The following is a 13,559-nucleotide window of genomic DNA, read 5'->3' on the forward strand; positions in this document are numbered from 1 at the left end:
TTAAATAAACTCGACTTGATTAAAAAACAAAAATTTCCACAAAACAATAACTGTAACCCTAAAACATTTAGGTTAGATCGGCAATGACTGAACCAGACAAGTCTGGGTAATCATCTGCTTCTGGTTCGTCCATGCTTTCTCAACATAGAACTCATCTTCATGTTTGCAGGGAAATGCCATAAACATCAGAATCCAGTTCCGCACAACTCACTCAAACACCGGTACAGATGATCGCGTGTTGCACTGCAACCACGGCCTCAAGCACCTTGATAGTTCCCTGTTTATGACTTGCACTTCCCCATTATCAACTAACAGAAATTTTTAAAAAAGTAAACTAAAAAAATATTGCTTTTTAATCAGACGATAGCATCTCCATGCCTGTGTGTCAAGTTATGTTCTCTTACTGTCAGCAGAGATCGGGACTGAATTTGTTACTTAAGTCCAGAGGACTTCCTGTTAGGTTTTTAAATACATTTTTCCCTGCACTTCTAACTGTCTTATTGTGGTGTCCTGATTACTAGATAAACCCTGGTGTCAACCTGAAATGTACCCATGCCCTTACTGCAGGAAGAGACATTTAAGGTCTGGCACTGCAGCTAGCGTATAAACTTTGTACTGTGTGTGTATCGTTATCTTTGAAAGATTTGTGCAATGGGAGTGCATGACTTGATGTAAGCTTTTGGACATATGCCATTGCTAAGCACATGTATATCTTTAGAAGAAAACTACAAAAAACCAAAAGACAAAAAACACAAGGCAGACGCACATGGTACGAAACACAGGTGCGACTGAGTAGGGGCTGGAAAATTGAGGGTATTTATCAGAAAATGGACTACATCTTGCTCAGCCAATGGCAGACAAGCTGTCTCCCCATTGGCTGTGCACCATGGAGTTAAAGCGGATTAGTTATGGTAGGTTGAGTATTATGTTTCTCTCTTAGACTGAGTCACTTTCAGTGGGTCACTCATCGGCAGTCGCACTAGTGAACCCACGAGTCGCGGTAGAGGAAGCAACAACTCGAAGAGAAAGCTCCTGAATTTTCGACATCGAGAGGACTTGCAGAGAAGAAAAGCAGGAGATCTTCGAAATGAAGAGGGCGAAGGAGAAGGCGAAGGAGAGGGCTCTTTCGGGAGCAAATTCCCCTCCATCGCGGGAAGAACGAGCTCCAGCATCGCGCCCTGAGAGAGGGACGGCACCACCAATCAGCAGCGAGGGAGAGGCAAGCTCTGATTGGCCGAGGCTCTCGGCAAATCAGGGGCGCCTCCCAGAGTATAAAAGGAGGATGCAAGGCGACGCCTTCCCAGAGGGGGAGGGTGCAGCCGCACATGACTTGAAAGGTAACGAGTTAAGAAAATGCAGCAGCGATCAGCAACATAAACAGCAGCAGAAGCATCAGCAGCAGAATCAACAGCAGCAAAACCACAGCAGCAGCAACATTAGCAGCAGTACCAGCACCTTCAAGAAGAGACAGAACTTCAGCAGCTCCAGCAGCAGTAACATCAGCAGACACCAGAAGAGAACAGCATCAACCCAGCCCCAAGGAAACCTTGCGGTGTTAACAAAGGGGGCTGGAGATAATTTAAGCATCTCTGCTGGATCACTGCCGGGGACAGTCCCCCTCGGCCTAGCCTCCCAGAGGTCAGTGGTAGTGTCCAGTCAGGAACACGAAACAGGTCGTGCCCCGACAGTCGCCGATCAGACTGTCGAGGGCCTCACTCTGGGTGATACGCCCTATGAGGGAATAGCCCCTGTGAACCAGATGGGCCCCCAGAGTGACTCAGGCAAACAGCACAAGCAAACAGTTAAATCTCAAGCTACCTTAAAACCAATCACACACAAGGCATCTCAAATAAATAAGCAGGGAGAAATACACACAGCTAGCTACGAACCCACAATCACAGGACAGCAGGGTACACCCATTCACTGTGAAGCACTCAAAAGAAAGGCGAGCCCACATATTGATGCGACAAACAAGCGAACAAACAGCCAGCCCACACCAAACAAATCGGAAGAGGAAGACACAGTAGGGACTGAAACAGAGCAGCAGTACAAGAGACAACCACCGATTATAGTAACCTCACTCCAAGGATTTAGAAAAATTGCAAAAACTATTATAGCACAAACAAATGACGAAACTAAACTTAGTTTTACAAAGGAAGGAGGAAAAATCACATGTGACACCATAACAAACCACAGGAAATGCAAGGAAATACTCCAATTAAACAACATTCCCAGCCACACCTTCAAAATCAAGGAAAACACAGTCACAGGAGTACTGCGATGACTCCATGCCTCATTCAACACCCAAGAAGCTAGGGAAATGCTAGAAGAGGAAGGTTTTGAAATCACAAACATAGAACAAATGACAAGGTGGCAAGAAAGAGAAGGAGAAATGGTCCGAGTACCAATGCCTTTATATAAGGTGGAGCTCCCACCCACAGAAAGAGACCAATTCATTGCACTAACCAGACTAGGGGGATTCAAAGTCAGCACAGAACGGTTCATTAAGCAGAGGAAAATTCTCCAATGCTATAAATGCCAAAAGTTCGGGCACCACAGTAGCTGCTGCAATGAACAAGACAAATGTCTAAAATGTGCAGGACAGCACAGATCTAAGGATTGTAGGCCAGATAAAGCTGAAATAAAATGCACAAACTGCAAGGGAAATCACATTGCCAGCAGCAAGGAATGCCCAATAAGGAAAGTGGAAGAACAAAAAATCAAAGAAAAAAAGGGACAAATGCTACCAAAATCAGGAGGGAAAGAAGTTACGGCAGCTACTTCAAAAACACTGGAAAACTTACCAACACTCAAGCTAACCTGGGCCAATCAACCCACTCAAATCACCACAGCTAGAGAAGCAAAATCTCAACCCGAAGAAAACAACATAGATATGCAGGCTCAAACAAAATCAATGAAGGACATGCAAGAAGCTTTTAGTTTCATCCAAACACAGGAATTCCAAAATTCCATCAAAAATATACTCAAAATAAAAGAAAAAGTCAGCAAATGCAAAACAAAGAAGGAGAAAGAAAATGCAATAACATTTGAACTTCTCATGATGTTGCAAACCCCACAAGAGGAAGAAACCAGCAAACAAGCAAAACACACTGTACAAGAAGCTACTGAACAAGAAAAAACCACACAACAAGTAGACCTCATAGAATGGGAAGAAATGGAACAAGCACAACAGGAGGAAGAGGAGCAAGACGACATAGATGTTGTTACAATACCAACTCCCAGCTACAAACAAGAAACTAAGAAGCAGCAGACTAAAGGAAAAACAACAAAAACAACATGGATGACACAATGATCCCACAAAACCCAAACATAAGTAAATTAAAAACCATGGTATGGAATGCAAATGGTATAAAATCAAAAGTTTACGAATTTGCCAGTTTTGTATTCAAAAATAACATCGATATAGCATTAATCACTGAAACAAAAATGAAGGAAACAGAGAGAATCCACATACCAGACTACCACATATACAAAACATGCAGGCAAACAGCAGGAGGAGGTACAGCAGTGCTAATCAAAAAGGGAATAAACCACATGCCCATTGGTGGAAAAGATGAAAACACCACCATTATAATACCTAGCAAAAACGGAGACCTAAGCATATCAGCTGTTTACAGCCCACCAAAGGCCACAAACATGAGTGAAAACTTAGAAGATATCATCAAACTAGCCCCACACTTCATCATGGGGGGAGACTTCAACAGCAGATCCCCAAGCTGGGAAATCAAGTAAACAATAGAAAGGACAAATAAATGGAAATCCTGGCAGAAGCATTCCAATTTAAAATCCTAGCACCAGAGCAACCAACATTCTATCCACACAACCACAGAAGTGCCCCAAATATACTGGACTTATTTATTACAAATACAGAACTCATATCAGAAATAGAAGTAATGAACGAATTAAGCTCTGACCACCTACCTATGGTAGCATACATAGGCATACCAACAAATAGGGTCAAAATAGAGAGAAGAATAGCCAAGACTAACTGGGACAAATTCAAGGAAAATATTCAAGAATACCCACAATCAAACCAGCAACCAATAGAAGACCTGGAAATAGAGGTAAAAATACTAACAAATACCATCCAAGAACACATCAAAAAAGCTACATCAATGACAGCACCAAGGAGAATAGCATATGAAAATAATGAAGAACTGGACCAGTTAATTAAACAAAGAAACAAAATAAGAAGACAACACCAAACATATAACAACCCAGAACTTAGAACAAAAATAAGAGAACTCAACAGTGAAATAAAACTAAAAGCAGCAGACCACAAAAACAAAAGTTGGGAAAACATGATAAAGGAACAAATGAAAGATCGCAACAACATATGGAAAATAAACTGCAAATTAGCAGGAAGAAAAATCAAAACACACACCCCGGTAATTCATGGAGAAAATGGCCTATGCTACGAACCAAAGAAAAAAGCAGAAGCAATAGCATACACCCTAGAAAAACAGTTCGAGCCAAACTACCAACTGGTGGATGAAGAAAAACTAGAAGAAGCAAGACAAATAATAAGAACAGCAGAAACAAGAACAACAAATAAAAAAGCAAAGTAAATAACATTAAAGGAACTAAGCACCATCATCAAAAAACTCCCAAGCAAAAAATCAGCTGGTCCAGATAAAATACCCAATGAGGCCATCAAAAGACTACCACTAGCAGCACTGGAACACCTACTGGCGATCTACAACAAAATACTGGAGATATCAGAATTCCCAATAAGTTGGAAGCAAGCTAGAATCATAACACTGCCCAAACCAAACAAGGACCCCAAGTTCCCACAAAACAGAAGACCAATAAGCCTCCTGAACACAACAGCAAAAATAATGGAAAAAATTCTGGTACAGAGATTAACGAAAATAGCAAAGAAAAATAAACTGCTACCAAACCAACAATTTGGTTTTCGAAAAAATCACAGCAATCACCAAGGTGGCAAAATACATGAGGCTAGGACTAAACCGAAGGAAGACAACAGTGGCTTTCTTCGTAGATATCGAAAAAGCATTCGATAAAGTGCACCACACTTTCCTAATTCAAAAGCTAATAGAAGCAGACATACCTGAACCATATTGGAAGCTACTAAAAAAACTATTTAAATGATAGAACCTTTCAAGTAGTGCTAGAAGGGCAGAAATCAGCAAGTAGAAACATCCAGGCAGGGGTCCCACAAGGAGGAGCTCTTTCACCTTTCCTATATGCATTCTACACTAGAGACATCCCGTAAGAAGAGGGCACCAACATCACCATATATGCTGATGACACGGTCATATATGCAAAAGACAAAAGCACCTCATTTGCAAGAATGCTGGTACAAAGACACATAAAGAAATTAGAAGAGTACTGGGAAAAGTGGGCTATCAAAGTTAACCCCACAAAAAGTGCTATCATAGAATGCACAAGGCGAAAAGCCCCTAACACCAAACAAATTAAACAAATTAAACTGTACAAAAAAACAGTTCCAATAGTAAAGGAAATAAAATACCTAGGAGTATACCTAGATTCAAAATTAAGATGGCAACACCACCTAAAGACAGCAGCACTAGCAGCCAGAGGAAAAATGAGGAAGATATATCCACTGATAAAGTCAAGCAACATCAAACTGAAGACTAAACTACTATTATATACAGCCATCATAAGAACTGCTATGATGTATGGGTCAGAGGTATGGGGAAAGGCAGCAAAGACCCACATTCAGCCTCTACAAGTAACCCAAAACAAATACCTCAGAGTCATACTTCAAAGCAAGAGAGGAACAACAAATCAAGAACTCCATCAAAAAGCTAAAATACAAACCATAAATGAAATGATAGAAGCAGGAAGAAAAAACTTCTACATGAAAACACAAGGTCATCCAAACCCTGCTGTCCGTAGATTGGGGGTATACAGCAATAGAGACAAGAACACACTAAACTAGACACACAACACAGATCAAGGACGACCTGGGGGAAATAACCCAAGTAAGGGACTGCCCGGCAGGACCAGTGCCGGTGGTGAGTTTCACCCTCGAGCGCCACGCTAGCCGGAGGGGCCTGCCGGGAACCCAGAAAAAAGGTGACAACCTCCAGGTTAACAGGAAATATTAAAATAGGAAATCAAAACACAAACCAAATCAAGGAGATTGAACAAACAACACCCCAGTAAGCCAAGAAAATCCTAGTAGGGTAATTACATAAGGAAGCAGCTGCCCCTCAATATATAGTGTGAACCCAGAGAAATTCAAAATGTATGTCATGACGCTGCCATTAAATTCCAGTAGGGAAGCCCCATCTAGGCGAATGATTACCTAGGAGGGGAGGGGGGGCAGGCATAGGACAAGTTATTAAATCTATTATGCATGTACTCCAAACCAAACTAGAAATAAGTTTACACCAAATTGGTGTAAAGCATATAGGGTAAAAATATATATATATAAAAAAAAAGCAAAAAATCAAAAAAGTTAAATAAAGCAAAACTTTAATAAAAAGACTGGGTTAAATAAATAAGTGTATATGTATAGGGACTCGTGTCAGCCTCCATTCAAGGAGTGGAGTTCTGTCACGAGGAGTAAACCAACAAATTCAAGCTGGCAAATGCCATTGTTAGATCAATCAAGTCTAAGTAATTAAATTCGACCCATAGGCAGGAGGTAAAAGTCCAGTGGACTAGGTACTCCATAGCAAAACTGCAAAGGATCTCTGGGCGGCACTCTTCACGAGTGAAGGCTCAGGGATTCAAGCAAACAAGTAAAAAAAAAAAAAAAAAACGTTTCTCTCTTAATCAAAGGGATCCATATATTTATTAATTCAATGTTCTGCTGGCTGAAAATATTTTTATTGCTAATAATGAAGGCTGATTCTTTGATTTCCTTTTTATTTTATCGGGTTCCTGTATGAGTGGTGTGGAGTCTTCCCAGAGAATTTTGTGGTTATTTTCCACACAGGCCAATACCTTAATTGTGCATCCAACCACCCCAAAACAACCAAAACTGGCATAATTCACACACTATCCAACCGAGCTGAGATTAATTGTTCTGATGAGAAATCTATTGCAGTTGAACACAATCATATAAAAAAGGAACTCATAGCCAATGGTTACCTTGTCAACACCATCAAACAGCATATGAAATCCAACAAAACACTGAAATCCACAGAAACCGAGAAACCGGCCGGAACCCTAGTCATTCCGTATGTTCAAGGGCTTTCAGAAAAAATAAGATGCCTGGGAAACAAATATGGACTTAAAACAGCATTCCGTTCTAAATATACTATTAAAAGTATTGTTACCAAGGTGAAACCAGCCACAGAAAAATTACAAACCCATCACAACTGTGTGTATCAGATCCCCTGTGAATGTAGCCACATGTACGTAGGTGAAACAGGCAGATCTCTATCCACCCGAATCAAAGAACACAAAAACAACTGCAAGAAGGGTGAAACCCTAAAATCCAGACTTGCTGAACATACATGGGAAAATAGCCACCAAATTCTCTGGGAAGACTCCACACTACTCATACAGGAACCCGATAAAATAAAAAGGAAAATCAAAAGAATCAGCTTTCATTATTAGCAATAAAAATATTTTCAGCCAGCAGAGCATTGAATTAAAAAATATGTGGATCCCTTTCATTAAGAGAGAAACATAATACTCAACCTACCATAACTAATCTGCTTTAACTCCATGGTGCACAGCCAATGGGGAGACAGCTTGTCTGCCATTGGCTGAGCAAGATGTAGTCCGTTTTCTGATAAATACCCTCAATTTTCCAGCCCCAGAGGTTCGTAGGAGCGGCTCGCACAGCTTTACACTACACGCCACACCCGAGTTTAACTAGGTCACTTGAAATTACAGCACACAGACAAGCCTCTAATGCACACCAACACGACATTACATCACGCCAGTTAGCCGATCTAACTGGTGGGGAGCTTCACTCCCCCGCCGAATTAGGTACATGTAACTGTTATACCATCACACAACCTACCAGCCCACACACAGACCCGTGTGCCAAACCTATCCCACAAGACACGCACCCCCGCCGTCGATTCAAATGATTCTTCACCAGTGTGGGGTGAACCTGATTTACTATGCACTTAGCGAGTTATAGAAACTTTGGTTTCTGGCCTTGCCCACGCTTACTGCCCCGGATGGCAATATGATGAATCGGCGGCGGCGGCCCCTACTCAAAGCACCTGTGTTTTCGTACCATGTGCGTCTCTGCCTGATGATGGGAGCAGATAGCAGTTACCGAAACGTCGCTTGTTTCTGTTTTGGAAAACTATTGTGTTTGTTTCGTCTTTTTGTTTTGTTGTGTTTTTGTCTCGTTTCAACTGATGTGCTGAATTTTATTTTTTTGGGTTCAATTCATCATTTGTGGTTTTTTTTTCGTTCTCAGTCCATTTTTCCTTGTTTTTCTTTGTTTGTGGACCATATTGCTGTTATGGAATATTAAGTGGTGTATACCTGTTGACAACAGCAATTTTTGCTTAATTTGTGTTTTATTGTCTTTTGGTTTTTTGTAGTTTTCTTCTATAAACATACATGTGCTTAGCAATGGCGTATGTCCAAAAGCTTACATCAAGTCATGTGTGTATCGGCGTACCCACCATCTGTATTTAATCTTCCTTATTAAAAGCATTTATGAAACCAAAAAACCAAGCTGTCCGTGAGCTAACACAACTTTATGGCTTCCAGCCACTGGACGTAGCAGAGAAACAAGGCTCGACTATTATTAGGGGTCTCTACTGATACGGCTGTGAACACACACCTGAGAGCGAGGCAGCCTCTTGTAGCTGCTCACTCGCCTGGAAGTCTTCGACGTCTATCTCTTCCTTCACCTTCACCCTGCTTTCGGCTGTCTCACCTCCATCAGCCTCGTCTTCACTCTGCCACATGCGTCACACATCACATCTCACATTCATACCAACATATTTGTGAATACCAATATTGATGTATTCACAAAGATAATTTTATATAAGTAGAATAATGAATGTATTCATTTTCACAGGAGTTACCGTATTGACCCGAAAATAGGCCGACCTCGAATTATAGGCCGACCCCTTATACAAGCACACTCAAAATCAGGGAAAACTGAATTTTTCAATTTATTTGCTTGAGCCCGCCAGCGACGCAAATTCTTCTTGTCAACACCATATTTCCGCCCAGCATCCACATTATTTGTGGTTTCTGCATATCTAATTACACTTTTGAAATTGGCAGAAAAAAAGCAAACAATGTTTATTTTTTGAATAATCGATAAAATAGCACCGTAACGTAAGACAACAATATGATAGTGTTACGATTCGAAACACCCGTAAATTCCGCAGTTAAACTCACGATATCGTTCACACGACAATCCGGATATTTGAAAATTTTTAAAAAACATTCAACACAATAGTTTTCTGAGCACTTTTCAAAGGCTTTCCCGTTCTATGTTTTACAAAACTTGATCCGGCGTCAGCCATAACAAACCGTGCGCGCACAAATCCGAAATGCAACTGTTGCGCCGGGCATCAACTGTACACTGTACACACGGCGTCTGCTAACATAATTGTAAGTAAATACTTGCTGACACATTAAACTGTATTGTATATATGAATGGTGAAACGCTATAATGCTATATAACAACAATTGTTATAAAAAAGGCATGGTAAAAATACTTACAAATGGTACGTAACCAAGGGACTATTTCTTGCGCACGAATAATGTGCGCGGCGGCCGGCAGCCAATGAAAATGTTTGTTTACAAGATGCTTTGTTTATTCCAAAACTCCTGTAAGAGTGAACGGAGAATACGGTAAATAACCTTACGGCAAAATAATTGTAGTTTTTACTAATTGTTTACTGTAAATACCACATTTTACAAGCAAATAAAATTACCGCAGCCTGTTAAATACAGTTAAAAAAATAACCAGACCGAGCTTTTAGAAGCAATGTGCTACAAGTGACCACATCTGTGTACTTAACTTAAAATATAATACGTTATTGGGGTTAAGTGTGTTTACTAAATTTCTAAGTTGGAAAAATTACTAATTACACGTAAGTACGGCGTAATTTTAGGTCAATGAATTGTATATCTGATAACATTTTTATGCCATAAGTAATTCTCCTTGAAAATGTATGTGTTTAATTATACTATTTTGGCTAGTGCCCCATTATAGGCCGACTCTAGATTTCAAGGTTGACAAAACTGGCAAAAAAGGTCGGCCTATTTTCGGACCAATACGGTAATATGAATTTGGTCATTTTCTTATTTCATATGAATATTCATATATACACATTAGAAAATATGAATACAATAATTAAGTATTTGTATATGCATAATCATATTCACATATTTGTATTCACCAATACGCGAATTGAAGAATTTACCATCTTTATTAGTATTTAAACTTTATTCCCATACTCTAGACCACAATTATGGATACTTCATCAAATCCCTGAGGAAAATTATGGTTCAAACTTCACTGTTCCCCCCTCCCCCCTCACAGAAATATACCCTTCGAACAAACATTTATTAACTGAATCATTATATATTATATCTCAAGTAAAATTTTAATTGATTCATTGAAATAAGGTACAAACATATAATTAAAAAAAACACAATTTTTAAAATTTTAATTGACAGTGGTCACACAAACAAAATATCAAAACTGAGGACATCAAGAAGAACCAAGAAGAAATGAAGAAGAAAATCAATGAAACCAGCATCCAGTTGGAAGGCAAAGTGCAGTGTTTGGAGCAACATCTAGCAGAACATGAAGAACTGACAGTGCAACAGCTAGCTCATCTTGAGCATGCCACCGAACAACGTGTAGCAGCTGTAACAGATGATCGAGGAAGCTACATCTACTGTTTTTCCAGAGACATGAAGGTGGAAGGCGCAACTGGTCACCCAAAATTCAAGCCACCCACCTTCGATGGCCAATCATCGTAGGTGGTGTGCTGATAACTAGTATTTTTGGCACAATTTTAAATTTGAATTTTTAAAAAAATAATGTCACCAGTCATTCTTTTGCTGCAAGAACTTAAACTTGTTCCTCCTACTGTACACTCCAGTTTAATCTTTGCCAGGCCTGCCACCCCAAATTTTCCCAGCCCTAGATTCAATTTTTGCCGAGTCTTTTGCGAGTCAGACTGTGTATCATTTTATTCCTGCCTTGGCGCACGTCACCTGCAATTCGCCTCCGTTCCGTGACAAGAACTGCTATGTCCTGCAAGCTCTCAGGGCAGGCTACTTCTCAGACCTCCAATGACGCGAGCACTTCTGAAAATGATCTCGAAACATTTTCACCAACGTACAGTCACGCCCCTGGGCTCAGTAGAGCTCCTTTCCAGCTGTCATCGCAGTGTTAACCCCTCCCCCCTCTCCTAGTTTTCCTGGGAACACTAGCCAGAGCACTGACCGGCCACTAACTCCGGACAGGGTCGGCCTGTCAGAAGGCCACCATTCCAGTCTCAAAAAGTACTGCTCATGCACCCTAGCGGTAGTTTTGCGAATCACTTCCCCTAGGTGTTTGAACGCCCGCTAAACGCCTGCCTTCTGGCGTCTCCCGCAGTAACCAGTACCCTGTAGTTCCTTCCCAGGCCACCAGAGCGCTGGCCTAGTCCGCTTCATAAGCCCCATGCTGCTAGCAGTCAGTATTTCTCGACAAGCCCATCGGTAATCTTCGGAACCTTTCGGTCCGGAAGCCGAAGCCTCCCCCTTTCTTTACTTTAACTTCGCCTTTTAATTACGAGTCGCTGCCGCCCCAAACTTACTGCATGCCGCGATTCTGGGCTGTCCACTTCGTATCTCCGTCATCAGGACGCCTCTCCATTTTTTTTTTAAGATGTAATCAGCTAGACAAGGGATATGATTCCCACAACTGTAGTGATTAGTCTTTAATCAGTCCATGTAGCTCTACCTCGTAGGAGTAGTCATGTTTTATTCATCATAATTTATTAATTTTTTTAATCATGGAAACGTCCGCGACAACCACGAGTTAGCGAGCGCCGCGGCTCTGGGCTGATCCTGGAAGCCATCTCCCTGTTTAGTGAGTTTTGACAACTTTTATTCCCCGACCATCATCGTGATAAGAAGGCATTTTCTGCCTATTTTGCCAACTGTCAGTGAATAAGTCCTGAACATATGTGTTTCGGAACTCTGTTCACAGACAGGGTACAAGAACCGGACACATTCGAAGGACCAGATCAGTTTCCAAGGGCCGGATGACTAAGGCCCTCTGACGTCCAGTCAGCTGTTCCACTTCGCCCAGCAATCGTAAAACCGCCAGCCCTTCAGTTTTTTTAAACTTTTTACAGACTAGCATTGAATCACGGTGTTGAACAGATCATACAGCCAGAAATGTTTCATTAGGACGTAAAAGATCCACCATATTCTTGGACTGCTACTCAGTTTATTGTTACAAATTTTATTTAAATTGTGTTAATGATCAATTTAATTGTCTAACAAGGGCCGGCCCATTCTTTTAATAATGTGATTATAAATCCATGTTATATATGTATTTTTGTTAATCAACTTATAAAATATCATGAAAAAAAATCAAAAGTAAAATAAAAACAGAGGTACTAATCTAGACGAAATCATTATTTTGCCTTCATCAAGAGAGACTGAGGAGTGTAACAGTGGTCTACACGCGACAGTTCAAGGCAGCTGCTGAAGTGAATGGGTGGGACGATGAAGAAAAGGCTAAGGCACTTGTCTTGGCCCTGTGAGGATCTCCACTATAGCTGCTGCAGACCATACCAGTTCCAGACCAGAAAGACTATGGACCACTAGTAGAGGCCCTTGGGCTGAGGTATGGCGACCGACACATGGGCGAGGTGTACAGAACAGCCCTGAAGACACGTCTTCAGAAACACTACAAGAATTCTAAGCCGACATTGACCGACTCATGCACATTGCCTACCCGGAAGCACCAACGGAGTTCCGCCAGGAGCTAGCCACCAGTGCGTATATAGACGGACTCCGAGATGCGGAGGTTCAGCAAACTCTTCGTTTGGCCCGGCACAACAGAAGCTGAGTGGCCTTGGTCCATGCACTGGATGGCAGTGCCTCAAGAAACACAAGCATCAGGACAAGGAGGGCTGGACTGGAGTTCTACGATGCAGCAAATTCCAGAAACACTACTAATGAAGTAGATATTCTCAGGGCATTGAAGAAGCTGCTGAATGACACTCCAGGTAACCAGATCAAAAGAGCAGGATGATGCCCACGGTGCTTCAAATTATTTTATTATATATTTTTTTTAATTCATGAACTCATTTCTTTTTACGTTCACATACTGTTAGAGCCAGCAGAATACTATCATCATCGTCTGAATCATCACTTGAATCCCACGGCATGCGTCTCTCCAACATTGCGAACTAGACTATCTGTCCTTTCTGGCCACCTGGTGCAGTGAACATCGTAAACATAGCATATATTTCTGTGTGGTCTCAGCTTAAGTCTCACCTACCATAAATTACTGGAAATATCAAGAAATTCATTGATTTTTCCCAGTTGATTCCCAGTCACATCAAAGCTTCACCATTTTCTTTGTTTTCACAATT

The 13,559-nt window shown here is 41.1% G+C and overlaps 1 protein-coding gene across 15 annotated transcripts in view; it reads right to left on the reverse strand.

The window, feature by feature from the left end:
- Nucleotides 1-13,559, reverse strand: part of LOC134538481 (gastrula zinc finger protein XlCGF57.1-like) — a 145,702-nt gene that overhangs the window by 65,507 nt on the left and 66,636 nt on the right. For all 15 annotated transcript variants that reach the window (XM_063379826.1, XM_063379824.1, XM_063379827.1 and 12 more), the window contains one exon: nt 8,774-8,891. In XM_063379826.1, the coding sequence (XP_063235896.1) occupies nt 8,774-8,891 (118 nt within the window). The remainder of the gene's footprint in view (nt 1-8,773; nt 8,892-13,559) is intronic.

The sequence above is a fragment of the Bacillus rossius genome, chromosome 13, assembly GCF_032445375.1.
Source record: "Bacillus rossius redtenbacheri isolate Brsri chromosome 13, Brsri_v3, whole genome shotgun sequence".
NCBI lineage: Eukaryota > Metazoa > Arthropoda > Insecta > Phasmatodea > Bacillidae > Bacillus > Bacillus rossius.